The sequence below is a fragment of the Tamandua tetradactyla genome, chromosome 8, assembly GCF_023851605.1.
Source record: "Tamandua tetradactyla isolate mTamTet1 chromosome 8, mTamTet1.pri, whole genome shotgun sequence".
Taxonomy (NCBI): domain Eukaryota; kingdom Metazoa; phylum Chordata; class Mammalia; order Pilosa; family Myrmecophagidae; genus Tamandua; species Tamandua tetradactyla.
Genome location: NC_135334.1, coordinates 95,386,745 through 95,414,525, shown reverse-complemented (window position 1 = coordinate 95,414,525; position 27,781 = coordinate 95,386,745). Strand labels below are relative to the sequence as shown.

Sequence of the window (27,781 nt, the reverse complement as noted above, 5' to 3'; positions counted from 1 at the left end):
GACTGACAGATGGTTGTGACAGGTGGTGTATGTTTTGGGGAAGGCCTGTGTTGGGGGTGGGAGGAGGGCAGAACTTGAAAATCACCCCAGGAAAGGGTGAGGCCCAAGCTCTCAGGACTCTGGCATGTCTCCAAGAGCAGACAGACGAGTGCAGCCTTCAGGAACACAGAGAGGGCAGGGGACCTGGCCCAGGGGCAGCACCCCACACCAGCCCCATCTCCACTGGGCATCTCCATCTGCCCAGAAGCACTCGCCATCTGTGCCCTGGAACAAAGGCTTTCTGTGGCATTTTAAGATGCAAGTCAGGGCAGGGTTTGAGTTACTGAAATGTTTTAAGGACAGGTGCATACACCCTCCCGGGTTCCAAACCCTGCTTTACTCACTGGCAAGGAGAAAGGGTGGGGATGTATCTAAGGTTTCATCAGAGAAGGAGCCTCAGGGCACTCATCTTCAAAAAGAAAACAAAGAGAATTAAAACTACATTTTTTAAAACACTATAATGCACTTCTATTATTTACGCAGGTGGTTAGAAGTGTGGGCAGTGTGATGACATAGAAAGAACCAGGCCTTTGAATCAGCAGATGTGGATAGCTTAGCTGCAGCCTAATCTTGGGAGCCTCCCTTTTCCCATATGTAACAGACTCTTCGTGTCTTGGTTTCCTCATCTGTATAATGGGTATAATGCCAATACTGGCTGTATAAGGCTCCTGGGAGAATTAAATAAGATACAAATGTGTACAGCACTTAGCTCAGTGACTGATACATGGTGGGTTCTCAATAGATGGTTTCTTTTTTTTTTATTTTAATAGGATGTCATGTGAGATGTTTCCTATAACCCCAAAAATTGTGAATAAGGCCCAATTATGAGGATAAAAGTTATCCTCACTGTATAAGTTCAAGGGGCTGTCAAAAGTTGGGGACCTCTACATAGCCACCTCTACATAGGATTTACTGAGCTGCACCAGTTCAGAATCATCTTATCACCAAACCACTAACACCATCATCCCTACTCCCCCCAAAATTAATGTAAGAAGATCTAGATGAGAGAAGGTCATTGGTGTTTTGTTTTTTGGGAGGGGTGTAAGTGGGGAGGGGGTAAGGGGTGGGTGTTCAAACACCATAGAGACAGGATTCTTTCTCTCCTTACCAGGAAACAAAAGGTGGTGTCTTCCTTGAAGTGAAGGGAATGGAGACTCCAAGAGAATCACTCTAAGGTGGGAGTGCCGGCAAGAGACAGAGCTTGGCATTCTATTCCCCTTTCGGACATCTGCTTAGCAGAAATTTGACAGCTCTACCTCTTGGCCACCTGGGTGGGTGTAATGGAACTGGACAGACTTGTGGCGGGCGACTGCCAGGTGACAGGAGGCCTGTTCCACCCATCTGAAGCAGAAGGTGGTCTACACAGTCTGCTGGCCTTAAGGCCGATAACGGAGGGCTCATGAGAAAGAACTGCAGTCTACAACCCTTCGAGTATGCGCAGAGAGAGGTCTATCTTGGGGTGTGGGACATGAGTGCCACCAGCTTGGGGGAACTAGAAGAGCTGACCAAATTTCAAAAAACCCTTCTAATGTCCTGGGACCAGCATGTGAGCAAGGACCCAGTCAGCAGGGCATGCTGAGACCACCACCTATGGACAGAGGCAGTTACAGTTACCCAAGGGCGGAGGCCTGCAACTTCACCACCGCAGAACGCTACCTCTTCTTTGCTGCCCAAATCCCAGAAGCTCAGGCACAGGGAAAAGGGAAGGGGAAGAGAAAGGAAGTCAAGCTACCACGCCCCACCCCCCTTCAAGCGTCTAAAGTCACTTGCACTGGGGGGTGTAGAGGAGAAGAGTTTTGAATACGGTTTGAGATTGAAGTTTAAAAATGAACAAGACTTTGAGTCATAAATATTGACATAAAACAAATCTAACAACTGTACGTTACTGAAAAATTGTGGATTAGGGCCAAGATATCATTAAGTGAGACACTACCCAGCAAGAAAGACGGGTGGTTTGACATAGCACAATTAGGGGCGGTTATTGAACTCCTATAAAACCATTTCATATTTATATCCCAATATGTCCATGCATCAACGCAGGTTACAGTATGTTCCTCTATGTCAGAGACTCTTAGGAGGGGACATATCCCAACATCCAAAAGGGGAAGGGTGAGTGCTTCTTTGCATGATTTACCTCAATGGGGTGCACATCTTCTGAGGCAATGTTCCAAGGAAGAAAGAGTTCTAAATCTTTTCTGATTTCTTTCCCCTGTATGTGGCATGGCTAGATTTTATCCAGCTGTTGCCCCAAAAGAAACCATGTCATGTACAAAGGACATGAACTCTGAAATCAGACAGACCTGGGTTCAAATCTATCTCTGCCACTCACTAACTATATGTCTCAGGGATGTTACTCATAACTTCTTTAGGACAAAGTTTCTGCTTCTGTAAACTGAGGCATTTATAAACTCACACGTCATTTGTGAGAACTGGTGCTGACACAGTAAAATCCCTAAAAGCACAGTAAGTATAGGTACTTATTCATCCAACAAATATTTATTGCATAGATTCTCTATGTCTCAAGGTACAGAGAGGATGGGGAAACAAATGAGGCAGAAGGCGGGACAATGGATAGACAGTTGAGTGACCAGCTGTCACCTCCAGGGCCCGTGGGATGAGGCTGGTCGGTGGAGGCTGCATCCTGTAGAGCCCTTGCTTTACAAATTCCTGTCCCGGGAGTTGAGTCACTCCCAGAAGCTAGGAGGAGGATGTGCCAGCCACATCCCAGCCAGCAAAAGAGCTCTCTAGCCGGAGGAAGCTGTGTGTGCCTCAGAAACAGAATTTGCATCTCCCTAACTATCTACCTTGCAACCTTGCAACACACCCACCCCAGCTTCCCACCCCACCGCCCAGCAATGTATATTTCACACAGCAGTCAGCCCGGATCTGGTCCCCAGGGATGAGAACCCACCCCAGGGCACCTCTTGGAGTACTACATCTATGCCTGACCTGGGGCACACCCACCACATTCAATTTCCCACTCAGGGAATTCCAACACTCAGATGTGACACACCCATGAGGCACCAACAGCGGCTGTTTATACTACCCACCCCCACTACAAGACAGTTTGGAAGTACAGCCAGGGACATCAAGCTTTTAGCATGCAACAGAGCAAAGGCAACGAACAGGTCTCACAAGGAATCCAAAACACGTTTGCAAACTTACCTACTCCATTTGGCTGTTTTCTTCTTCATTGCTCTAGTCCTCCCCACCCTGACCGCTGGAGGTGATGCTAACACGCATCTTTTCAAAAGGCAACCTCACCAGGAAAACATGGTATCATCTGAAACCCAAACTGCTTTACCTGTTCTGGGAAAACTGAAGGCAGGTGCAACCTAATGAGTTTGGGAGGAGGCTGGGGCCCATGGCAGCTTTTAAGCTGGCAGCTGCTCGTATTTACAAATAGGAGAGAGAGGGAAGGTTTCCAGGGTGAGATTTTGCCTGAGGAACCTGAGAATTCAGACCAGCCATCTCCAGACCAATACCTAATTTAACAGCAAACCATTATCTAAAGCGAATGTCCTAATTAGTCACCATGTTTGAAGTAATTAAAAACTAATCAGGATGTAAACATTTAGCATCTCATTAATAAATCACATATATTTGTCTGTTTTTTTAAGAGCAAGGAAAAGCATGCTGCTTTGAATAAAATAAGAGATAAAGACTAGGCTTTTTTTCTTTCTTTCTTTTTTTTTACCCCTGAGAGCTGTACGGTTTAAATATGTTGCATGGTTTAAGTGTTTTCTCTCTCATAGGTAAGGCCTGACTTGATAATTGAGTCTCTAAACAGATGAATCGAATCTGCATTGTTTTGTAACCAAACCCATCTCAAACTGAGGCAGCTTCATCTTTATTTGTTTTCACTCCTCCCGGTTTCTTGCAGATGTGGCTGGTAGGAGTGTATGCGTATCTTTGGAGTGATATTTGGAGGACATAAAAAAGTTGCAGCTTCAAGTCTGGACAAGCATTAACTGAGCTGTCTGAAGGAACAAAAAGCCAGAGAAGCCCACTAATATTTCTTAACTGTATTAATCAATAATTAGCAGATGAGCATCCTAATGATGAAAGGGCAGTTAAATGACCAGTATACCAACTCACCTTCTGCAGACAGCCCCTGGATGTTTATTCCCTTAGCTGCCAGGAAATTCAAGCAAGCATCGATGTTTTCAATCTAGGGGTAAAAAACCCAAAAATATACATTCAATAAATGTCCATCCTCCTCTTGTGCCATCTCTTATTAAGAACAAAGGGAGAAAGGGTTTATTGTGGATTTGCAAAGATTCTCAACTAGGAAAAATAGAACGACATCAAAATGCCCAATAGATGGATGGATGCAGGTTAGGACTCCCCTTGTCTGTACTTGCACAGGAAAAGGTTACCTAATATCCCAACCATACAGTTCCAGAAGTTGCACTTCCTGGATTGCTCATGGCTGCCAAAAAAACCAGGGTGGAACTGGAGCTCTTATGTCGGTCACTGTCATCAGTGCAATCCTGAAAACCTAAGCAATTGCCAGAGAAGTGAAGGAAGGGATGGGGTTAGTAGACTTACCCATCTACCAGCAGCTGGGAGAAATTTCCAGCTACAAAGGCAGGCAGTTAAATGTAAAAACAGTGAATGGGATTTTCCGCAAGAATCTGGGTAATGTTTACTCACAGAATTCTCAGGATGGCAGGTGTTTCAGATGGCCAAGGAGGACTGCGACCCCTCAGAACCCCTCTGTCCTTCATGCTCTTTGTAGCAAGAAGGAATCTACAGCGAGAGTCTGGGAAGGCTCCCAAGGTGGCTAGTGCTGATGCCATGGCCAAGGGCAAGCCAATACCCAGCCCTCACACCAAAGAACAATTAGGTCATTCCCAAAGGTCTGATTTGACTTCATTTGTCAGGACTAATTATTTTTTGGTTAAAAGGAAAATGTTCTGGCTTGATGAATGTCAATGGTAACCTTAAGCAAACAAAATAGCTCTTGACTTGACACGGGGATCTTTGAGTTTCACACACTTTGCATTTCATGATGGAGATCCCACTCCCTTCCACAACCATCCCACACGACATGCCAGGCTTGGTCAACATTTTTTGAATTAGAACCAGCATTGAACCCACAGAGTTTATTTGGAATCAATTAATAATCATGGCTCAGCATATGTATGACTATTCCCTTCACCTCTGTGCCATTTTCTGATACCCCTTAATAGTGGCAGAGAGTGAAGACTTTCTCAAATTTGAGCAAATTTTGGCCCTAATGTGAAGCTCCCATCCACCCTCTCTCACTGGCATCCACCATTTTTCTTCCCTAATTCCAGCCTCTGCATTTTCCAAATGCTTTCAATTAAGCTACGCAACACCTGAGTAAAGCTACTCCCGTTTTATAAGAACCCACTGAGGCCTGAGCTTGATGTTACTATACCCCTGTATTTGTAGCACAGATCCTCACCTCTCTCCCAACCCCTAAGCCATCTTCAAAGGTCTTCACCAAGGAGACATTTCTTGTCTCTAGGAAAAGGGCAGAAAGCTGCAAACTAAATAAATGCTGAAGCCATGGATTATGCCTGCCCCCACGGCAGAAAATCATTCTATATACAGGGGAAGGAAAAGTGAGATTGCTTTCAATCTTCCTTTCTCGTCCACCTAGCCCCTGAATGACTAACAGTGACAATCAGACACTAGCCTCTTGGAGAGAAGGTGGAGAAAGAAAGCAAGAGAATGATTGGGAGTACCTTGTGGGAGGCTTTTAGAGCATTCTGCTTCCTTTTATGAGTGTAATAACAATTGTACCTCTAAATGCTATTTCACCCTATTATGAGAGCCTGCTTCTAAGAAAATGTTAACCATCAGTCCTTATTTCTACTATTGTACATAGTTATAATGTATGAAAACCACCTAAAATGATTTGTTGACCCTCTCTCCTTGGCACCCCCCACCACAAAGAGATATTAGTATTTAATTCATGATAAAATTATAAAATTCCTCTTCCATTGCTTGTCTCTTCCTATAATCCTATCTAACTCTCTAATATAGTATCTTGCATATGGCTGATAAGCCAGACTTTGGTGATCTGTCCTGATGAAAAATGAGAAAAAAAGAAATGCTGACCATACATGAATCTGTTAATACAAAGAAAAAAAATGGTACATTTGATATTTATTCTTCAAAGTGTCATACAGGTGGGTTAAGACAGGCAAGTTAATTTTTTTCAGCAATAGTGCACCAGTGTCTCACTGAAAAAAAAAAATGTAAAAGACACTCAGCAACCTATTCAAGAAAAGCACTGCTTTACTATAATGTATTTCTATAGAACTTTCATTCCAAGAAGAACAAAGTATGTTTACTTGTCACATTTATGAAGCATTCAAAGCACATAGCAACATTTAAAATAGATGTTAGAATATATGAGACATATTTCATCTCAGTCAACCACTGCTTTCTTGTTAAATTCTCCTAAAGGGATTAATGATAAATTACCAGGAATACTGACTCCTCTTGTTTGTTTAAGTCCAGTAATTATTTTGTAGATTATATTAATTTACATCAGTGGTTCTGGGGGGAGGGAGGGGTGACCTTGCCCATCCCCTCCGAGGGGGGCATGTGGCAATCTGGCAGTATTTTGGGTCATCAGAATCCAGTAGGGATGCTACTGGCATCTAGAGGGTACAAGCCAGGGATGTAGCTAAACATCCAACAATGCACAGGACAGCTGCTCCCACCCACCCCCAACAAAGAATTATCTAGTCCAAATATCAATAGTGTCTTGGCTGAGAAACCCTCAATTACATGATTCTTTTTATTATTCATTCAAGTAACATAATTGTGTGGCTGGCTGCTCTATCCCAGGCATTGTGTTCGATTCTTCTGATGGTGTTGGTATTGCTAAATTTGGCTTGACGGGGAAAGTGAGCAATGGAAGCCAGATTTTGACCAGGATTACACAGGTTAATGGCAGAGCTGGGGCTGGAACCCAGGAGTCCCTCTTCCCATCACAGGAGCCCACTTTCACCCAGTTCTCCTCTCTGGGGTCCACAGAGGCATTCCACAAACACAGCATTTCGGGGGGAATGAGTACATACAAACAAGGGAAGTCTCAGGATCTTCCTTCACTAGGTGAACAGAAGAGGCCTAAGGGCACCAAGAATGTTTTCTCTTAAAGAGGTGATGAAATTCGTGAACAATATCCAGATGCCTCGAATGCACTTCCAGAAGACGATAAAACTAAAAATAAGAACTTAGGCCATCATTTTAAAAGACAATTCTCGAGCCCATCAAGTGCCTTGAAATGTTTCCCTTTACTATGGGTTCTCTGCTCACAGAAGAGTTCAAATAACATTCCTCAAGTCTCAAATCCATTCTTTAATAATGTTCCATGAAGGTTAAAAAAAATCACTCCTGACAAGGCGGCTGAGACCCACGCGCTTTTCATCTGCACCCCAGGAAGAGAGGGAGGCCGGGAAGCAGAATCGGGTCAGATGTGGATTCCAACCTCCTGGCTTTATTTGGAATGAGATCAGAAGGGGAAACTGTTTCTTTGATCCATACTCTCTTCATTAAAATTCACCTCAAGGTTTGCTTCCAAAATACTGCACAGGTAAATAATCCAACCACGTGCACCGCGGAAATCACCAACTCCCACCACTTCCCGAGGGCAGGCCTAGCTGCTGGCCCTGGTTGTGAACTGCAGGCCAGATGTCCTCGTGTGGTCTGTTAAGGAGGCTCGGATGTCATGTGTGATCCAGGCAGGTAGACTGAGATGAGGAGCCTGTTCAAGTTGGGAGGCAGAGCAACGATGAAAGAGACTCTTAACCAGCAAAGTATGTAAATATGACCAAAGGTAGCAGCCAATATAAACTACTTTCCAAAATTAGATGAAATATCTGTGCAAAGCCTGTCATTCCAGGGTTGTTGAAGGGTGATGTGAAATGGCACCAGGTGAGGAGGTTTGTGTAGCTGTCGTTATAGAAATGGGTCTATCAGCTCTGAGATCAAGTTGCTGTAGCTTGCAGAGGTACCTGGGGTGGGGTTGGAAAGTGCAGCAGAGGCACTCCAATGTGGCTTGGAGCCCTCGGAGTAGGAGGGTGCTGGACTGAAGGAAGGGAACAGGGAAAGAGGACAGACCAAGACCAGTGTACACAGCTTCGGGTTACCCTTTGTTTGGGGCCAAATGTGGTCTCCACTCTGTGTAGTGCCATGAAAAACCAAGGGAGTGGTTGCAGTTAAGCCTTTCTCCCAGTCTCAGCTGTGGATCTCAATCTTAAAGTTAAATATCTTCTCAAAAGTCTTTGAATTTTAGGCTATTTATAGCAATTTCCACAGGCTATGTATGTTGCAGCCTCTGTCTCCCACACCCAGGAATATATCCCCACCCAGGACAGCCAGAGAGCAAGAAAGACACACTGAGAAAAAATGAAACAAACTCCAACAACTGGAAAGAAGCATGGGAGGGGAAAGGAGGGCAAATGGAAAACTTTGCATTTCAATCATGATTTAGGCTGGACTGGGACTCATGATAACGTAAACTATGCAAACCTCGGAAGCCCTGCTGCATATCTCCCTGGTAGCTTAGAAACTGATCAAATACCATCTGTTGTGGCAGTTGTCATGACAGCATTTTTTCTCTGAATACCAGTGTAGCTGAGTGCAAAGCACATGAAAACGATTGACCCAAATAAAGATGATCTCTCTGGGTGCAACCTCAGCTTAGGGGTTCTGGACACACCAAGTAAATGCAGCACTAGTTTTTATGAGTTAAGAGTTTCTCACTCAGGCCCTCGGAGATCTCCAACCTAGGAGGAGAAAGCTGGGACAAGAGGCACACAGCTGTTGCATTCAAGTCAAACATGGTCACGGTTTCTAAAAACATAAAATGCCTAAAACGTAGGCCATGGGGGACTGTGATCCCAGATAAGCCTAAGTGAGAACTTTAATGTCCTGTTGATTTTAAAAGCACAGCATAGCTTCTTCATGAAACTCATCTGTCAGCTCAAATAACTTCCTTCCAGAACTGCGTGCGACCCTCACACCTGATATTACTACTTGCCAACAAAAATAATAATGGTTCATCCACTCATATTTACTGAGCTCCTATAGGAGGCCAGGCAATGTACTCGTGCTGACTGTATATTAGTGAATATACAGACATAATCCCTACCCTCATAGAGCATCCAGTCTAATATAGGGGAACAACATTAAATAAATAATGCACAAGTAAGCACATGACTACAAGCTGTCTTGGTCACTATGAAAGAGAAGAGAGTGCTGGGAAAGCATTTCAGCAGATCTGATCTAGCCTGGGAGGGCCAGGCAAGAATTTCTTAAGGAAGAAGCATAGGTCCAAAGAGGTAGGGCTTTTTGTCCATTTTGTCCACAAACGTATCCCCAAGCACCCAGAATAGCGTGCAGCACATAGTAGGGGCTAAAACAAATTTGCTGCCTAAAGGAATGAGGGAAAATTTGAACTGAGAATCTGAAGGGTTAGCCAGGCACCAACAGAAGGAAGAAGAGTGTACTGAGCCTAGGGAATAGCAGTACTGAAAGCCTCAGGGAAGGATGCACATCGTAGGAACCTAAAGAACATGGAACATAGTGGGCAAGGGGGGAGAGCAATATGAAATTACAGTGAGAAAGAGCAGTGGGCTGGTCACAAAGGGCCACAATGGCCAAATTAAGGAACTGACACAGGAAGGGTCCTTACACTTCTTGTAGGAAACCATGTCTAATAACTTCTGTAACCACTGCAGCAGCAGCAGGCCAGGCCCTTCCAGTCTAAGAGCTGGAGGATGGACTATTATGTGTTAAGGCTTGCTCAAGCAGTGACCTTGAAGTGGGCTGCTGTGAATTCAGGGCTGGGCACAGAGAAGGGGAGGGATGGGAAGGAAATATCAACAACTCATGGTTCTATGTACTAGGAATGTCTATGTCACATCTAAGAGGTCTCCATTATAACCCACTTCCTCTGACACTTCTCTTTCTGCCCCATTCCAAAAAGAAGACAGGGAAAGGGGAAGGGAGAGAGAAAGGGCAAGGGAAAGGGAGACGGAGAGGAAGAGGGAGTGGGAGAGGGAACAGGTACAATCTGACCAGGAATCCAAACAAAATATAAAAACACACTTTGGTGAATACCCTCCTGAATGCCTATACTGTTTCCTCAACATTTCTAAGAAGCCAGAACCTGATGCATGATTTGTCCTTCCCAAATCAGTGTTGGGGTCCAGCAGCATCCTATGATCACATGGCTGGTGGCACGGTGTGGCCCTGGAGATGCACAACCCCATGGGGCAGGGATGGCAGTGCCCTGACACTATAATTTTTTATTTTAGTGGGGACCCCAGAAATGGGGGAACTATATGGAACACTTCAAATTCTCTTTGGTAGGGAAATACTCAGGAGTTCCAGGGTCTGTCCTTCCATACAAAGCTCACCTTGTAAGCCCCACAGGCTGTGGCTTGCTGGGCTGATGCATAAAGACATCTTTGTCCAGTAATATGAGCTCCATATTCTCTGTCTCAGTTTTGACCATTTAAGCATCAAAGCTTTCGGCAAGCCAGCTCTAGCTCTTGTGGTAGCTTTGAAAAGGGAAAGCTTGAAGACGTGGGAATCAGAAGGCTGGCTGAGGCTTAAGAGTTCCTATGTCAGTCTGTTTCTCTTCCTGCTTTATTGCCCTGCTCAGCCCCTTCCCCTTTAAATTGGCAACTTCATCCACCTTAACTTTATTTTTTATTAAGTTAACAAAATTTATTGAAGTTTTCCAATGTTCCAAAATCTGAAATGTTTCTGGGAACTAAGTGGTGAAAGATACAACGTTGAGTGGGTACCAAAAGCCACATGAGTTTTCAAAAGAGCAGGGGCCAGATCTAATAGTCAGGTGAGTACGATCATCAATAGGCAGAATTAGTTGCTCCAGTCTCTCGACACACACAGAATCTTTTCCTTTCTAAGTATTCTTATTGACAAATCTTCACATACATACAGTCCATACACAATGTATAATCAATGGCTCACAACACCACAACTTTTAAAATATTTATAACTTCAGCTTCCCAAGATATGTCAAGAAATCCTTTCTAAAAAACCTTTATATGAATCTCTGTTGTTACAGCAAATGGGTAAGTATATCTAAATTCTCTCTAGGGGAGAAAAAAAATTGAAAACAAAAATCTACCTCAAATTTCTCCAGTGACTATCTTTTTCCACTTTGCTTTCAAGTGCCCAGAATATTTCATTTTCCTATTATTTTTTGACTTCTCCAATTTTCCCTTGAAATAAAAGACGAAACCTGGGAGGGAAGTTGTAGTTGAAGTTCTAATAGTCAGTCCCTACTCTAGAGGCTCCCAGAACAAACTCCTACAGCTGTGCTCTGCCTGGCAGTCCCTTTCAGAGACGGTGGCCTAGATGACAGCAGACCATGAGGGAAAGGCTCCACCAGTGGTCAGTGCTGTCAGATTAAAAGGACATTCAATCTGCCTCCTGGTCCGCAGTAAATTTTTTATCATTTCTCCTGCTACAAATTCAGAGTAACACTCCTTAACTTTCTAACATGCCCAAAAGGAATTGTTCCAAGTGGAGGCCTCCAAGTAAGGAGTTTGGACACAGATGTTAAAAAGGGGAGTGACGAGGGCTAAGGAGTGATATTTAGAGGACACAGCCCAAGCTTTGGGGTCAGACAAACCTGAGCTCAAATCCTGGTTCTGCTGGTTACTAAACTATGACATTTAGCAAGTTACTTCAGTGGCCTGATCCATAAAATGGGGACTCTTAACACCTACCACACATGGTGGTTATAATGGGAGAGGATATATGTGTGGTGTTTAACATAATATCTGGAATTTAGTAAGTACCCCATAACTGGTAGATTTTGTTACTGCTGTTATTTTTGTCATGACTGTCCCTCAGCAACAGTTCTAGGACAATGACATTTGCAAAGCTGTGTCCGGGGTTGGTTCTTGGCAAAACAGAGAACTCGGCAAGTTTATCTTGGCTGTCTTCCATTTCCTCCATGGTTTTTCTTTCAACCTCAGCTATCCGGAATGGGACTCTGGGCCCTCCCATCACCTACTGTCATACCTGCCTGTCAGCAACACCTCTCCTAAAAATACACTTATAAATGTATTCACAACACAGTAAAAGTGACTGCTATTGGCTCTCCATGCTACCTCTTCTAGAGGTATTTGTTTTCTATCATGATTATTAGGTGATAATGTCTATTGGAAGAGTATAGACTTGGCATTCATCCACATTTAGACAGTGTCCTCCTTATATAGTACCCACAGACCCTGGGAAATTTATTAACCTCTTCAAGCCTCAGATTCATCATCTGTAAAATAGGAATGCTGATATTATCTCATGGTGTTATTAAGAGGATTAGATGGATTAACAGATGTCAAAGGCCTGGAACTTTACACAGAACGTTTTCAAAGCTCTTTTAAAAGACTCATTCCATACTTTATACAATTCCCTGGTGGCAGAATTTTAGACACCATTGGCATTTCCTGAAAGTCAAAGAATTTTGGAGTTGTGAGGCCCTCTGAAACTTATAATTAAATTATAAGACACTAGGACAGCCTGTCTATGAATGGGTATTTTGTATCTGGAATTCCTTCTGACCCTGCCAAATCAGTACTGTCTGGTCCAAAAAGCTTTCCAGTCAAAGTCTCTTTTATCAAGCTATGTGGGAAACTCTAAAATCTTAGACAAATAGTTTTAGTTAAGAAAAGTCAAATATTTTTTTGCAGAAATGTTGGCTTTATCCAAGAGAAGGATACAAACTTGGACTCGAACAATAACCTGACTTCTGGTTGCCCAAATGCATGGCTGACATTTGAACCAATCAGGAAGAGTGGCACTGTAGATATTTGTTGTAGAATCTAATCCAGGAACTAAGTGGGACCTGGCAGAGTCATTCATTCCTCGAAAAATACTGATTGAATATCTACTCCCATCCAGGTCTTGCCCTAGGGGCCGGGAATGCAGTGGTGGACAAAACACATGTGATCTTTCCTGCATGGATCAGACCACCTCCTGGGCAAGAGCAAATTTTAAGCAAATAATCAGCCCCTCAAACGTACAGTTATAAATGTATGCAATTTATATTTATCAACTCACCTACTCAAAAGCCTGATATTGATTTCTCTGCAATTTTCAGAAAGTCTGGGTACTTTTTGTATCTTCATCATATTTACATTCTTAAACATATAAGCCAACCCAAAGTCTTCAAATGTTAACAGGATATGAATGCAAAATAAAATAAAATAGCAAATCTTTGATATTCAGGAGTACATATTTTCCAGGAAGGCAGTGAATCCTCAATTTTAGAAATACCATTAGATCATATTATTTCACTCACAAAACAAGTACACATAAAGGAAAAGGGCAATGGAATAATATAGAGATGTTTGTCAAAAGCTAGACTCATTCACTATCTTGATGATCAGCTTCCTCATACCAATTTGCACAACTCAGTTTTTTGCCTCAGCCAATTTGTCTATGTCTGTAGCTTATGGTTTTTCTAGGTTGCTCATGAGTAGTCAATCCATGGATTTCAATCTGCAACTCCAAGGCGAGAGTGTAAGTGCAAGACTTGTCCTGGAAACATCCATAGGCAGGAAATAACCATACTACAAAGAAAAGTAAGCAGATACATTTGAATGCTTTAATAGTCAATTCAGAAAAAAAAAAAAAGAAGAAAGAAAAAATCGTCAATTCAAAATCCTGCAAGTCTTTGCTTGCCCACTGTGATGACAGCTGGAAGGAAGGTGACAGCTTTGTTATTCTCTGCCTGTATATATCATGCTATAGTGTTTTTGTCTACAGGAGACCTAATTAAAAATCATTCTGTTTCCATTCCAATTCCAGACTCTTCTAGCAATTAGTGGGTGAGTCTTACATGCCAAGCATGATGACACTTAGGAACTTTTATTACCTCAATCTATTTTTATTTCAAAATTGTTTGTAGGTTTGGCTAAAGAGTTGCACTTGAATTCTAGATCGCTGGTGACCACTAGTATATAATTTGGTTTATTTTCTAAGAAACACATAAAATATTTTATACCAAGAAACTAGATTTAGCCCACAGTTTAAAATTTTAAAGGCAAAGTGCTATATGCCAATCAAACAGAAATGACAGATTAGGAATAAGAGATTTAGAAAAATAATTAAATAAGATAACTCCTGACTCTGCTTACTGCCATGTCTGAATGTCAGAAGCATGGTCAAAGTCTACTGAAAGAAGAGCGCAAACTAGATAAGAAAGGTTGCTATACAGGATATCCTTGACCTTTCCAAGGTTACAAGATACCGAATTCACTCGTGAAGAAACAGTGACAATTTTTAACTTGTCCTATGATTGTTTTCTCTGTTACTATTTCAGTGTTTGTCAAATGTTATGTAAAATCAGATAAAACTTCCATTTATGTAGGTAAAAATGATTGAATATTGGCAATTTCATGTGGCTCTACCTATACGTCAACGTATTAAGAAGTTCCCTCCTTCTCCTGGACTATCTACATTTTAAACTTCAGGTGATCTTTAAAGGCCCTTTATTTAGGTTAGGTTTTCTTCTATACAATCCTCTTTGAGAAGCAGAATGGGCCCAAGCAAGTCTTTAATTCCAGGCTGAGTTATCTCAACACCCCACCCCTGCTAAAGGTAAGGCTAGTCATCCCTAATAAGAGTGAAGGGATCTCAGAACTCCTGCCCTTCTCTTGCCTTCAGGATTGCCCAGGGTGGAGTTGAGAGGGATAAAACTTTGGTCAGGTTCTGCCAGCCCATCCAACTCTCTGTGACTGCTACCACACCCACGCAGACCTGAGAACCCCTCCGGCCATCAAATCTACTCAGTAGGAAAAGCCAACTCATCTCAAAGCATTGCCATTTGCTCTGTGTCTGGTGCCATTACTTAGAGGGAATTTTAATGGGGACAGGGGAATTAACTACATCCCATGATTAGAGGTGAGGACTGGGGAATCTAGGATTACTCAAGGCTCCTTGGATCATCTTTGGGCAAGATACTTAATTTCCCCGAACCTCAGTTTTCCTTCAATGAAACGTGAGTAATTATCCCTTTCTTGAAAGACTTTCCAGGAACTAACATTTGCACACGAAACATTGTGCTAAATTCTTTTGCAAACATTATTTCAGTTAATCTTCACCAGCAGAAAAGGTAAGTATTATTATTACCAGTTTCCAGATGCGGAAATAGAAGAACAGAGTGTTTAAGTATCTTCCTAAAATCGCGGTTATTAAATGGCAGAATTGGAATTTGAACAATTAATGGAAAGTGTTTTGTAAGCTGTGAAGCCCTACAAAAATGTGGGACACTTACAACCAAACATCAAGTGCTAAGCTAGAATCAAGCAGGAGAAAAATGATCCCTTTGCCCATCTTCCCTGCCCTCTGTACCTTCAGCAGTGTGATAAGGGGAACGCCACAAGTTATTAGTCCATCCAAACCAAATCCAATCTTTACATCAAAGGTCACAGAACATTTCACAGAGGATGGAGTGACTCCTGCATCTTTTTTTAAAATTTTATTTATCTCTATATATTATATTCACATACTATGTAATCATCCAAAGTGTACAATCAATGGTTCACAATATCATCGTATGGGTGGGCATTTAACATCGCAATAGACTTTCCCCCCATTTTTTGTGAAAAATAACATATATACAAAAAAAGCAATAAATTTCAAGGCACATTGTAACAATTAGTTGCAGAGAAGATTTCCATTTGGCATGGGTTACAATTCCACAATTTTAGGCTTTTTCTTCTAGCTGCTCTAAGTTACGGGAGACTAAAAGAAATATTAATATACTGATTCAGCACTCATACTCATTTGTTAAACCCTACCTTCTCTGTATAACTCCACCATTACCTTAGATCTATTTCCCCACTCTTTATCCCACATCCTTTCAAACATGCTTTTAGGGAAGATATTAAGGTTGTCTAACAGAGTTTTTAATTTTCAGGAGCTGTAATTTAAATCAATATAAACATTTATAGGCATTATTTCCAAGTCAAAATGAGTCATAAACACAGATCTTTCCACTCCTTAGGATTCCTGAGGAAGCTCATGACAACTTGAAAAGAACAATTTAGGGGTTGAAACTTCAAACGTGTGCAGGGAACAGGTAGGAAACATAAATGAGTAAGGAAGTCTGGGTATAAGACAATAGGGTAGGGTGGGGATTGTGACAAATGTAGCCCCTGCCTACCTAAAGAGGGCAACAGTTTTGGCCAGTTTTTGCCTGTGGAGTGCCACATTAGATCTTTTCCAAGAAAAACTAGAAAATCAATTTTTTCATGAAATATACTGATTTTCAATTAATCTTTAGTATCTATTAGGTCTCTAGTTTGGGTTCCAAAAATCTTCTGGGACCTGTGCTTAGCTTATGGCCACCATTCTCTACCCTCTGATTAGGTAGACACTCTGGCATTCATCTAATGACCAGTTCCCAACATGCATATGTCACAGATTAACCATGCCTTAACAAAGAAAGGGCAAGCAGAAATTCCTTGCAAAGGTCCATTTAATGGAAAGAATGAAAAAGACAAAACAAAACAAAAGCAAAAATGAAAAAACAAAAAGGCACACAAAAAAATACCTCTCTGATTCTAGGTTGAAATATAAAACCTCCATGAAGACTTCATATATATGCTGGGTGATGGATCCATGCATGAAGCCCAGATGGCTTTTATATAAACCACAACCTACATGGTTATAAATCACCACCAAATTTCTCTTTCAGCTCAAGAAGTTGTATAGCTATGCCTCCTTCCTCCCTGCCCCCTCACCTTCACATTTGCTAAATTCTTTAACCTGAGAGTACGATGTTGCCACTCACAACACTTCAGTCCCAAGGTAGTTGTGATGGGGATATCTTCATTAAATATTCACTGAGCATCTACCACATGTCAGGCAGGGTGGGCAGAAGGACAGATGCAACCCCTGATCTCAAAGACGCTAATGCCTAGTGGGGATACAGACAGTTAAGTCCATTTTGATAAGGGATTATTATCCTAATTTTTCAAAGGAGGAAAAGAAGGCTCACAGAGGTTAACTGAGCTTAGGGGTACAAAAGGCACTTGCAGACCCCCAAACCTGGGCTCTCCCTAGGACACCATGAAGCTGTTGAGAAAATAGCCATGTCCCATTGCTTCAGAACCTATCCATTAAGAACTTATGATGGTTCTCAGACAAGGGCATGTCTAAGGCATCATATACTTTCCAAAAAAGCAAACTGATTGGATCATTCAAATTACTTAAATTTAAATAAGCCCTATAGAAATATTGCTAATTTAAAAAATTTTAAACAATTTTCCACAGGAATATCCCCAAAGTAGTTTTTTAACTTGACTCTAAGACAATACTAAACAAAGTGTGGTTCCAAACCAGCAGCATCAGGTTCACCTAGGAGCTTATTAGAAATGCAAAATCCCAGGTTCTACTCCAGATCTACTGAATCACAAACTCTGGGGGTGCATCCCAGCAATCTGTAGTTTAACAGGCTTTCCAGGTGATTCTCATGCACATTAACGTTTAAGAAGCACTGTTAAAAGAGGCTTTGCCAAACCCACAATACTGTTAATGAAAACAGTCTGTCATTTTGGTACATACACCTTAATAACTAAGTTAAAATATTAAATTGTCAGAGAAGAGATTGGATTTGAGGGAATTTCCTGGTTTAAGGCTAGTCAAATTTCTTCACAGCATTTAAAAACACGTATTTGCCATTAAAATTCGATGCCTCTCCCCCAAGGTTGGACCATTTATTGTTTAGCTCTTTCATCTGAGAAACACCAGCTGAGCATTTCCAACATATCTAGCATCATACCAGATGTTGGGAATATGGAGATTTTTATTAAACTTAAAGAAATCTTGAAAACACATACTATATGTATTACAAAATTTTTATGTTGCTAAATTGCATATAAAATATAAGTCACTGATACATTTGCTTAAATGTCACATTAATTATAATAAAAACGTACATTAGTTTGGGGAGCAGAGTACTTACTCCTTAGTTTAAGTTGCATCAGAGGTCCAGAATACCCTGTATTAACTTTTAGTTACTGATAAAATGGTGCTACCCCTCCTGTGACAATTCGGGGTCTAAAGTGGCCCACAATGTGGGTGCAAGTGCTGGCAACTCCTGTCGACTTCTGTCCTCCACTCTCTTCCCTACAATAATCTGCTTTGAGCATATGGATATGGAAAACTCCACTCTTAAGTATTTTAACAATGGAGGTAACATCCAGCAAACTCAGAAACCCAAAGGACCTGCTGCTATAAAGACTTTCTGCTATAAAGCTCAAATAGCTTACTGTCTGATTCAGCAAGTTATTTGCCTTAAATCCCTGGATTTATTAGTTTCCTATTTGTGGTAACAAATTACCACAAATTCAGTGACCTAAAACAATACACATTGTTTATGTTATCGTTCTGCAGGTGAGAAGTCCAAAGTTAATCTCAGTGGGCAAAAATCAAGGTATAGGCAGGGCAGCATCTCTTCTGGAGGCTCTAGGGGAGAATCTGTTTGCTTGCCTTTTCTAGCTTCTACAGGCTGCCTGCATTCCTTGCCTTGTGGTCCCTTCCTCCAACTTCAAAGGCAGGAGTGTGGCATCTCGCAGTCTCTCTCTCTCTGACTTTGTTTCCATGGTCACATCTTTCCTTTCACCCTTCTGCCTCCCTTTTACAAGGCACCTGTGATCACGGTTGGATCTATCCAGATAATCCAGGATAATCTTATCATTAAAAAAATCTTTAATTGTTTTGTTAATTCTTTTTTTAATTAATAAAAAAAAAAAAATCTTTAACTCAATCACACTTGCAAAGACCCTTTTGCCATACTGGATAACATATACACAGGTTCTGAGGATTAAGGCATGGACATATTTGGGGTACTGTTCTAGCTTCCTAGCTGCCAAAACAAACACCATGCAATGGGTTGGTTTAAACAATGGGAATTTATTTGCTCATGGTTTTGAGGCTAGGAGAAATTAAAAATCAAGGTATCAAGGCAGTGCTTTCTCCCAGAAGACTGTGGTGTTGTCTGGGGCTGATCTGGTATTCTGATCCTTGATCCTTAGCTTTTCTATCACATGGCCATGCATGTGGCATCCTCTCCTGGCTTCTTTCTCTTTCAGCTTCCATTGACTTCCAGCTTCTGGCTGCACCCTCTGGCTTTTCTCCCTCTCTGTGGCCTTCCCTATAAGGCCTTCGGTAATAGGCTTAAGACCCATTCAGATTCAGCTGGGCCACATCTTAACTGAAGTAGCCTCATCAAAGGTCCTATTTATAACAGATTATACACCCACAGGAATAGATTAAAGAACAAGTTTAAGAACAATTTTTTTCCTGGGTATATACTGTTCTAAACTCATTACTCAGCCTACCACATTGGATGCCAACTTTCTGAGTATGAAACAACCTTTTGATGCACAAGTCAACAGTTAAGAAATAAGTGACTCATAAGCAGGGATGGGAATGATCACCTAATGTGCATTCACTGCAAGCCAGGTTGATGCCAGGTGCTTCTCACACCATCTTCTCATGCATTCCTGACAACAACCCTAGGAAATAGCTTCTGTTATTATCCTCACTTTGCATTTAAGTAAAAAGACTCAGAGAGACTGAGTAAATTGTCCAGCACACATCTAATAAATAAGCCAAGGGACCCAGATCTGCTTGATTGCAGTGTCGATGTTTATTTCTTGTCTTGCTAAATTTCTTCCATGATGGAATGTCTCATCCTGAGGCTCCACCCATATCAGGGACTAGTTACAAATGGTATTACAAATGTAATTTTTGTCCCTCCATGTCCCATTCACTTTTTGTTTTTCTTCAATTAATTTCCTTATAGATGCAATAGCAAAAGAGTTAAGGGAATGGACTCTAGAGCCAGGTTTCTGGAGTCCAAACCCCAGCTTGTCACTTACTAGCTGGGTGACCCTGGGTGAGTTACTCAACTTCTCTGTGCCTCAGTTTCCTCATCTATAGAATGGAGGATAATAGAAATATTATCCTGTTCTCACAGGACCTTATGAGGATATAATCAGTTATACAGATAAAACGTCTAAAGTAGTTCCTTGCACATAGTATACATTATGTATATTATATAAGGTTTGCTGTTATTACACTAAAAGGATGACAAAGAAGAGGGACAAAGGCAATAACTGTAAGCTCTATAGTGTGAGAGAAAAGGGGTGAGAGGTTCTTTATCATGACCCACAGCTGGCCCCCACAGGGCACATTAAATGGCACAAGGATCTAAGTTCTCCATTTGTTCAATGGAATGAACAAAACATATTCTTTCTTTCACAAGGCTGTTACAAGAATAAATGAGTTAAAACATGTAAAGCACCTAGAACACTATCTTACCATCATCACCATGATTATTGTTAATGTTTATAATTGCTAGGTATTTTAAGGATTCCTAAATATGCTTACTATAGACAGTGTAAAAGAAGTCAATAAACTAAAAATCAACCACAATTCCTGAGAGAGATTAAAATTTCCTAGGTCTCTCTGAACAAATCAAGGAAGAAAGGAATAAGGCAAGGAAAGACACTTCTAGAATAGAGCTAAATATAAATTTCTGAAACCCTTTCAAATTAATGTGCAGGGCCAAATCACTGCTCAGGTATAGATAATGAATAAAGGTATGTTCTAATCCTCTAATAACATGAACAAATTGAGGTTAACTCCCTTTTTGGTCTGTCCATCTGTCTATCCACCCATCCATCCATCCATCCACCCACCCAACATTTACTAAACACCAACTCTCAGCCAGCCAACTAAACGACAGATGTTTAGGATACTCAGATGAAAGATACAGTATCTCCTTCAGGAGGACAAGTAAACTGACCACCACAAGAGAGTGTGTTATGTTAAAGGGGCACAAAAGTCAGGCTCCTAAGACTCTCAATGACTTGAAGTAACACTTGACTTGAATATTAAAGGTCATGTTACCCAGGAGGGGGCAAGTCACAACCAGCACGCTGGAGAGCATGCATGAAAATAGAAAGGTATGAGAATACATGGCCTCCTTGGAGGACTACAAGGCTTCCAGTACAGCTGGTTACAGAGTTTGAGGGGCCCAGTGGCAGAAGATGATTGTGACTGGATCATCAAGGAACTTCTATTCTGTCCTCAAAAGAATGAAGAGGGAAACAGGGAGCTGATGGCAACTTTCAAATAAAGGTGAGATGGAAGATGCAGAGAGACAATCTTGGAGGCCACCACCATCTTTGAAAGAAATGATGACAGCCAAAACATAAGCTGTGGCAGCAGTATGTGCCCCTTCAGGTGAGAAGTAGTAGACATTCTTGTTGATCTTAGCCCTGGAATCTTCCTACTTTGCTTTAAATTCTAAGTGGCCCATGAACTTTTCTTCATTCCTTCTTGGTTCAGTAACAAGTGTGACGTCCTTAGCACCATGTAAAAATAGGCCCAGGGGCCCAGGGAAGAGCCAATTCAGCTGCCCAAAGATCCCAGACACTCCCTGAGGCATGTGCCTGGCTTTCTGGCAGCTGTTGGGAAGACTCAAGGTCACTGGGCTCAGAAACCTGATCCCATTGCAGATGGCCTTCTATTGGCCCAGGAGCCTCTGTGGAGAACACAAGTTGGAGGTACAGTGCTAGGGCTCTCAGAGCCATTTCAAGAGGTTGCCTTTCCTTGACCAAAAAGGAGAAAAAAGAAATGAGACAAAATAAAGTGTCAGTGGCTGAGAGATTCCAGAGTCGAGAAGTTCTCCTGAAGGCTTTTCTTACGCATTACACAGATTTCCCTTTTTAGTTTATGGTATATTGGAGTGGATGGAGGGAAGTCCCTGAAATTCTAGAGCTGTGTTTCAGTAGCCTTGATTCTCGAAAACGACTGTATAATGATATCGCTTTTACAATGTGACTGTGTGATTGTGAAAACCTTGTGTCTGATGCTCCTTATATCCAGGGTATGGACAGATGAGTAAAAAATAAGGATAACAAAATAAATAATAGGGGGGACAACAGGTAAAATAAATTGGGTAGATGGAAACACTAGTGGTCAATGAGAGGGAGGGGTACGGTATACGGTGTGTATGAGTTTTTTATTTTTTCTTTTTATTTCTTTTTCTGGAGTGATGCTAATGTTCTAAGAGATGATCATGGTGATGAACACACAATTACGTGATGATACTGTGAACCACTGATTGTACACCATGTACAAAATATACATGTGTGGAAATTTCTCAAAAAAAGAAAGAGGCTGCCTTTCACTGCGGGCCACCTGCCTCTGTTTCAATTTTGAGTTTTCATCCACAGATCAATTTAGGCCCTTTTCAAAAATATTCAGTCTCCTCCCTTCTCACTAACTCCCAGCTAAGCCCAGTTGGTTCTACTGTAGCTACCAATGGAAAAAAAAAAGAGAACCGTAGGTTGTTGAGTTGGAGATAATTTTATTATGCCTTTCTCTGACACACAGGTGACAGACTTGAAAAGTTTGAACTCCAACTCTGCCTCTTCCAGGTGAATAATGTGTGCAAAATATAAGCAGTAATAGCACCTACTTCATACGGTTATTGTGAGGAGCAGCTATTAAAAATTGTGTAATGCTCTTAGCACATCTCCTCCGGTGCAGTTAAGTTCTCTCACTGAAACCTCACAAGAACCCTATGAGCTGTTGTTTCCCAGCTGCACAGGAGAGGAAGCAGAAGTGCTGAGAGGACAGGAGGACTATCCAGGGCCATACTGTTGAGATGGAACTGGTCCAAGATTGACTGTAGGCCTGAACACTCCAGAGCCCATGCTGTTCTCCAATCACTTTGTGACCGTGGATCTCTCAGGGGGTTTCCTTTAGCCCAAAACCACCGTTCAGAGAGATGTAGATACACAAATAAATTCAATGCCATTGTGAAACAAACCCCCTCCTAAAGGTGGGTCTGGCCATTTTTGAGGCATATCTATGTCTTAAAAAATACTTAGGTACCTTCAAAAAATATCACTATAAGAGCTATGTGGCCAGCAGTGTACAAGCCCTTCATACAGATTATGTCATGTAAGCCTTATAACAACTCCGCGAGGCAGATACTATTACTATCCTCATTATAGAACGTGGTCCCCCAAGAACCCATGGCACTTGTCCAAGCTCATAAGCAGTTGGCCTTCAGAGCCCATGCTCTTAACCGTGATGATTTGTAGAAATCAGAGGCAAACATGAAAACCTGGTCTGACTCTTTTCATAGAGGAGGACACTGAGGAGGACCAAAGGAAGGAGGGCTGGTGCTCCCCCTCTCCTTTCTAGGCTTCATCACACTGTCTCTCTCCAGGTGCTGAGCTTCAGCAGAGGCTTCAGCAGCAGCTGTGAAAGGGAGAAGGGCGAGGTGGCAGGAGGAGGCTGAGGCAGTCTGGCTCTGGGACGCCTCCTACTTCTTTCAAGAGCAATCCAGTTTTTGTCTTTTTCACACTGTGTGGTTGCCACGTAAGATTTTATTTGGGCAGGGGAGGGGAGGAGAAAAGGTTTTGCTGATAGAATAGAAGTTTGACAGCCACAGCTCTGTCCTTCTCTGTGTCAAAATGCAGACTCCCACTTCTTGGAAACTAAAGTGCTGGCGTTTTCCACAGGAGCCCCTAAAAGGACAGCACGAGGAACAGAGCTGTGCCCTGAGAGACAGGAGACATGAATCTGGGTCTGTGGAGCACTGGCACATGTGTGGGCTCTAGGATCCAAGGACCCAGGCAGCTGTAAACAAAATTCTGGGGTAAGTGGAATTTGGAGAAAAGAGAGTAGAAAGCTTTATTCAGATTTCCAAAGGGCTCTGTGTCCCTGAAAACATGATCCACTACTAAAATAAATAATCTACATCAGAGAAACTGCCATTTATTGGGTGCTGATCATAGGAATGTTAATAAGGAAATGGGGATAAGATCGCCTACTTCAAAGGGCTGTTGGGAGGATTAATTGAGGTCATATTTGCAAAGCACTTAGAATGGCACCTGACACAAGGCAAACACTCTTTGAGCCTTAGTTATAGTTCATCATTTTTATTATTATTTTCATTGCCTCATTAGCCCTCACAAAAACATTATAAAGTATATATTCTTATCAATCCCACTTTAGAGAACAGGAAATAGAGACTTCAAAGGGTTAAGTAATTAGCTTGAGGCCACAGAAGAGAAGAGAAGGGGCTCAAAGTCTCCTGTCTGATTCCCAAGCCCCGGCTGCCCCTCGGTCTGGAGGCACTAAGGAGAGAAGACCAGCGGCCTCGCTGAGGCTGCAGAGTTCAGGGCGAGGCAGTAGGGCAGCCCAGGGAGGATGGCTGACCCCAGGCCTGAGATCGGCTGGAGGGGAAAACAAGCCTTGGGCTCTCTGCTGAAAGGGCAAGCAGGCCTCCTTAACTTTGCACCTCCTCCAATCAACACAGAGAGTAGAGCTGCTTTAAATAATGATTATAAAAGAAAACCACCTCCTGTGGCCAGCCTTTCCCAGCCTCCAAAGTTAGCCAAATACAGTTAGTTCAAGGAGTGAAGCAGCAGGCTGCCCCAGCACCCACTGGCTGAGCTCCAAGTAATATTTTTCCTACCAAATGTACACAGAACTCTGCTGAACACACGACTTTCTAGAGCTCCATCTCCAAGGATTTGACCCCCCAAAACTTGTAGGTCAGACTGAAACAGGGAAAAGGATTCTGAAAAAATAAGCTGACGTCAAGCTTGCTGGGGAAAGGAAAGCTGCTGTTGTGGCTCTCTGCTTTGGGTCACAGTCACAGCCCCATTTTACAAGGGCTAAGCAGTAGGTGCTGTGGGTTAAGCCAGCGGTGCTGATGGAAAAATCATCAGGCTTGGGAAACCCTGGGGAAAGCACTCCATCAGCCTGCACCTCAGTTTCCTCATCGTAAAGTAAAGAGTGGTATGTCCCAGGAGAACCCAATGTGCTTCCGAGTGTGAGAAGGCTTGTCAACCTTAAAAGCCTTGTACAGACATATTTAAGGCTGATATGAAAAATACTAACAATTGTTTCCAACCGGGTAGCTTTTCATCTCCCAGATCCTACGGTTGAACTCCCATCTTTAGGAGTTGATATCCACTCATATATATATATATATATATATATATATATATATATATATACATATATATATATTTTTTTTTTTTTACAAAAGCCTGCTCCAGGGGCCCATGGGGCTTGCTCCCCTAGATGAGGCAAACTGAGGAGCTGTGAAGAATGTAGAAGACTTGTCCCAGTTCTGAAAAGACCTCCAGGGCAATGGGGTTCACTGTCCTTGGGGCTCTTCCATGCCCCAACAAAAAGGTACAAAGGATGGCACTGCTGAGAGGCCAAAAGAGCTTCACCAGATATAGCTCATGGCAATTTGGTTGGATCATTGAACAAACATCTGTCAAACCTTCCTCTGCAGGGTTCAAAACATCCTCAGGGTAAACAAATTCTCTAAAAATGGATTTCAAGCCTGAGATGGCTCTGCTTGGAATCCTCTTTCACCCATTTTTCCACCATGGTGAACACTCTCAGTTTTTGAGATTCACCCCTTAGAAGCATTCTTAAACCTCCCCTTGTGCTGGAAGTGAAACGGAACCTTGCATAGATGTGTTAGAGCAATTGCAGCATTTTATTGCTTCAAATGTCCCCTGGTCTCCTGCCTACTCATTGTCTAGTTCCGTGAGGGCAAGGACTGCATGGTGTTCACCTGTAAAGCCACTTGGCTTTGCCCAGGTGCCTGGCATTAGTGGGCACTCAGTGAATGATTGACCAGCTAAAAAAGTATACAATGTCATGCCCCTAACAGTTATGCTTTGTCACCCCCTGGATGTCTCTAGTCCATATTCTCTGGGTATCGGCTTTCACTTCCCTATCTTCTGGGAAGAGACCAGGACTTACAGCAGAGCCTAGAGCATCAATGAATGCAGATCCTGGGCAGCCTGGCGCTTTAGAGAGGGAAGGTAAGTGAAGGGGAAAGAGGAAGATGAGCCCTCTCTCCAGTGCTTGCTCCTTACTGTGCCTCTTCCTCACACAAAGCTCACATTTTTACTCACTGATTTAGTGGAGGAAATGAATCTGCCTCTTGAAAATTGGAATAGCACCCATTCCACTCCTGCTCTATAATAAAAGTACTTTTCTTTGGCTCTATTATAAAGTCCCCTGAAGATGTATATTTGCTATACCCATTTTTTTTAAGGGAGTGAGCACCTTAACTCTGTGATTATTTTCTGGGGAGTCGTTGATACCCTTCCAACAGATTAGAGTTCTCAAGCCCTCATTTCACCATTGTGCCATCTTCATTCTACCAAGAGGATGCTCTCCCCATACCTTCCCTTTTGTCTCCTCCACACAGGTGATATTTAGTACACAACACAGACCTTTATCATTGGCCACCCTAAATTGAGAAGTTAATTTCCTAGTTAATCTTCTAGAAATTGTGGATCATCTGCTACGCCATGTTCCCCAAATTACTCTTCCCCTTAGTAGAAATACTTTTTTTAACTCTCCGTATGCTCATGCTCGCATGCACACAGAATGAGGCCACAACATCCAGGACTGTCTATATGATGAGATTCCTGTGTGACCGAGGTGAGTTCTGCCTTACCCATTTGTCACTGTTGTATGAGCTGGGAAGAGAACATTGTCTTTATCGTTCTCATTTCCGACAGAATGGAATAACTGTGGTTGGAGGTTTGAACATTTTTCTGGACTCGCATCCTGTATGCCGAACTATTCTTTGCTAGGTTTACCAGAAGACCACGTCCACCTCCCCACCCCTAAGCAGGAACCAATTATCATGGACTATTATAGATTTCCATATTTCTGTGTCTTAAAAAACACAGTCCATGAAAAAAATAATACCTCCATAACTAAAAAGGCTATGGAGAAACCCCAAAATTGCATTTCACTATAGTAGTGTTTATAAATAACATAGTTGCATATAGGACTATATTTGCATGAACAATCTGAGCTGGCAATGTTTTTCAAGCTTGAAAGTGGACTTTTAACAACAAGCAACCCCTCCGACACTGGTGCAGAAAACACAAATAGACTGAATAGCGTAAAAGGTTCACTACCTTCTAATGTCAGTCCTCCAAATGCATTATAATAGGAGCTGACATTGTCTATACGTTGATACATCTATATCCCAGAGGAAAATAATGTATCTCTTTCATGGGAAGATACAACTGCATGTGTGAAATGCTTGTACTAAATTAAGTCTCTTATCTTCCCAAATTTCTCAATTATTAATATACTAGACAGCTGCAGTAGCTCTAGCAAAAATAGCAGCCAAGCTTTTCCAAAAGTCAAAGCAGCCACGAGATGTCTGCCTGGGGACTTTCCTATGTAAGGAGTGGTTGGTCTCTGGATCAAACAAAAAGAAACAAAGCCTCCAGGGGAACAAGCCAACAAAAAAAGAGAAACTTGTTTCAGAGAGTAAACTGGAAAATGACTCCCCCTCATTCCCTCCAACCTTTTTGTGAAAGAAACATTTCTGTGCATGAAAAAAAAGTTAACTGAAAAGGCTGCCTAACTGCCCAACTCATTGGTATCCCCAACAATTCAGAAAATTAAACAGTAGACCCAAGGAATGGGTATATTTTGGAATGAGAGGTATCAAATGTTGCCCACTCAAAGGGGATGGAGTGGAATTAGAGAGACAAATTAATGCCTTTTTTTTTTTTTTTTTAGATTTCTGAAAGCAAATTAACGTCCAGCAAGAAAAGTTGCCTAGTTCCCACCTTCCTATTGTAAACACGTATTAGGGTCACCTTAATAGATT

The 27,781-nt window shown here is 42.1% G+C and overlaps 1 protein-coding gene across 5 annotated transcripts in view; it reads right to left on the bottom strand.

The window, feature by feature from the left end:
• Positions 1-27,781, bottom strand: part of NAV2 (neuron navigator 2) — a 390,205-nt gene that overhangs the window by 233,830 nt on the left and 128,594 nt on the right. For all 5 annotated transcript variants that reach the window (XM_077114211.1, XM_077114212.1, XM_077114213.1 and 2 more), the window contains exon 4: positions 4,138-4,210. In XM_077114211.1, the coding sequence (XP_076970326.1) occupies positions 4,138-4,210 (73 nt within the window). The remainder of the gene's footprint in view (positions 1-4,137; positions 4,211-27,781) is intronic.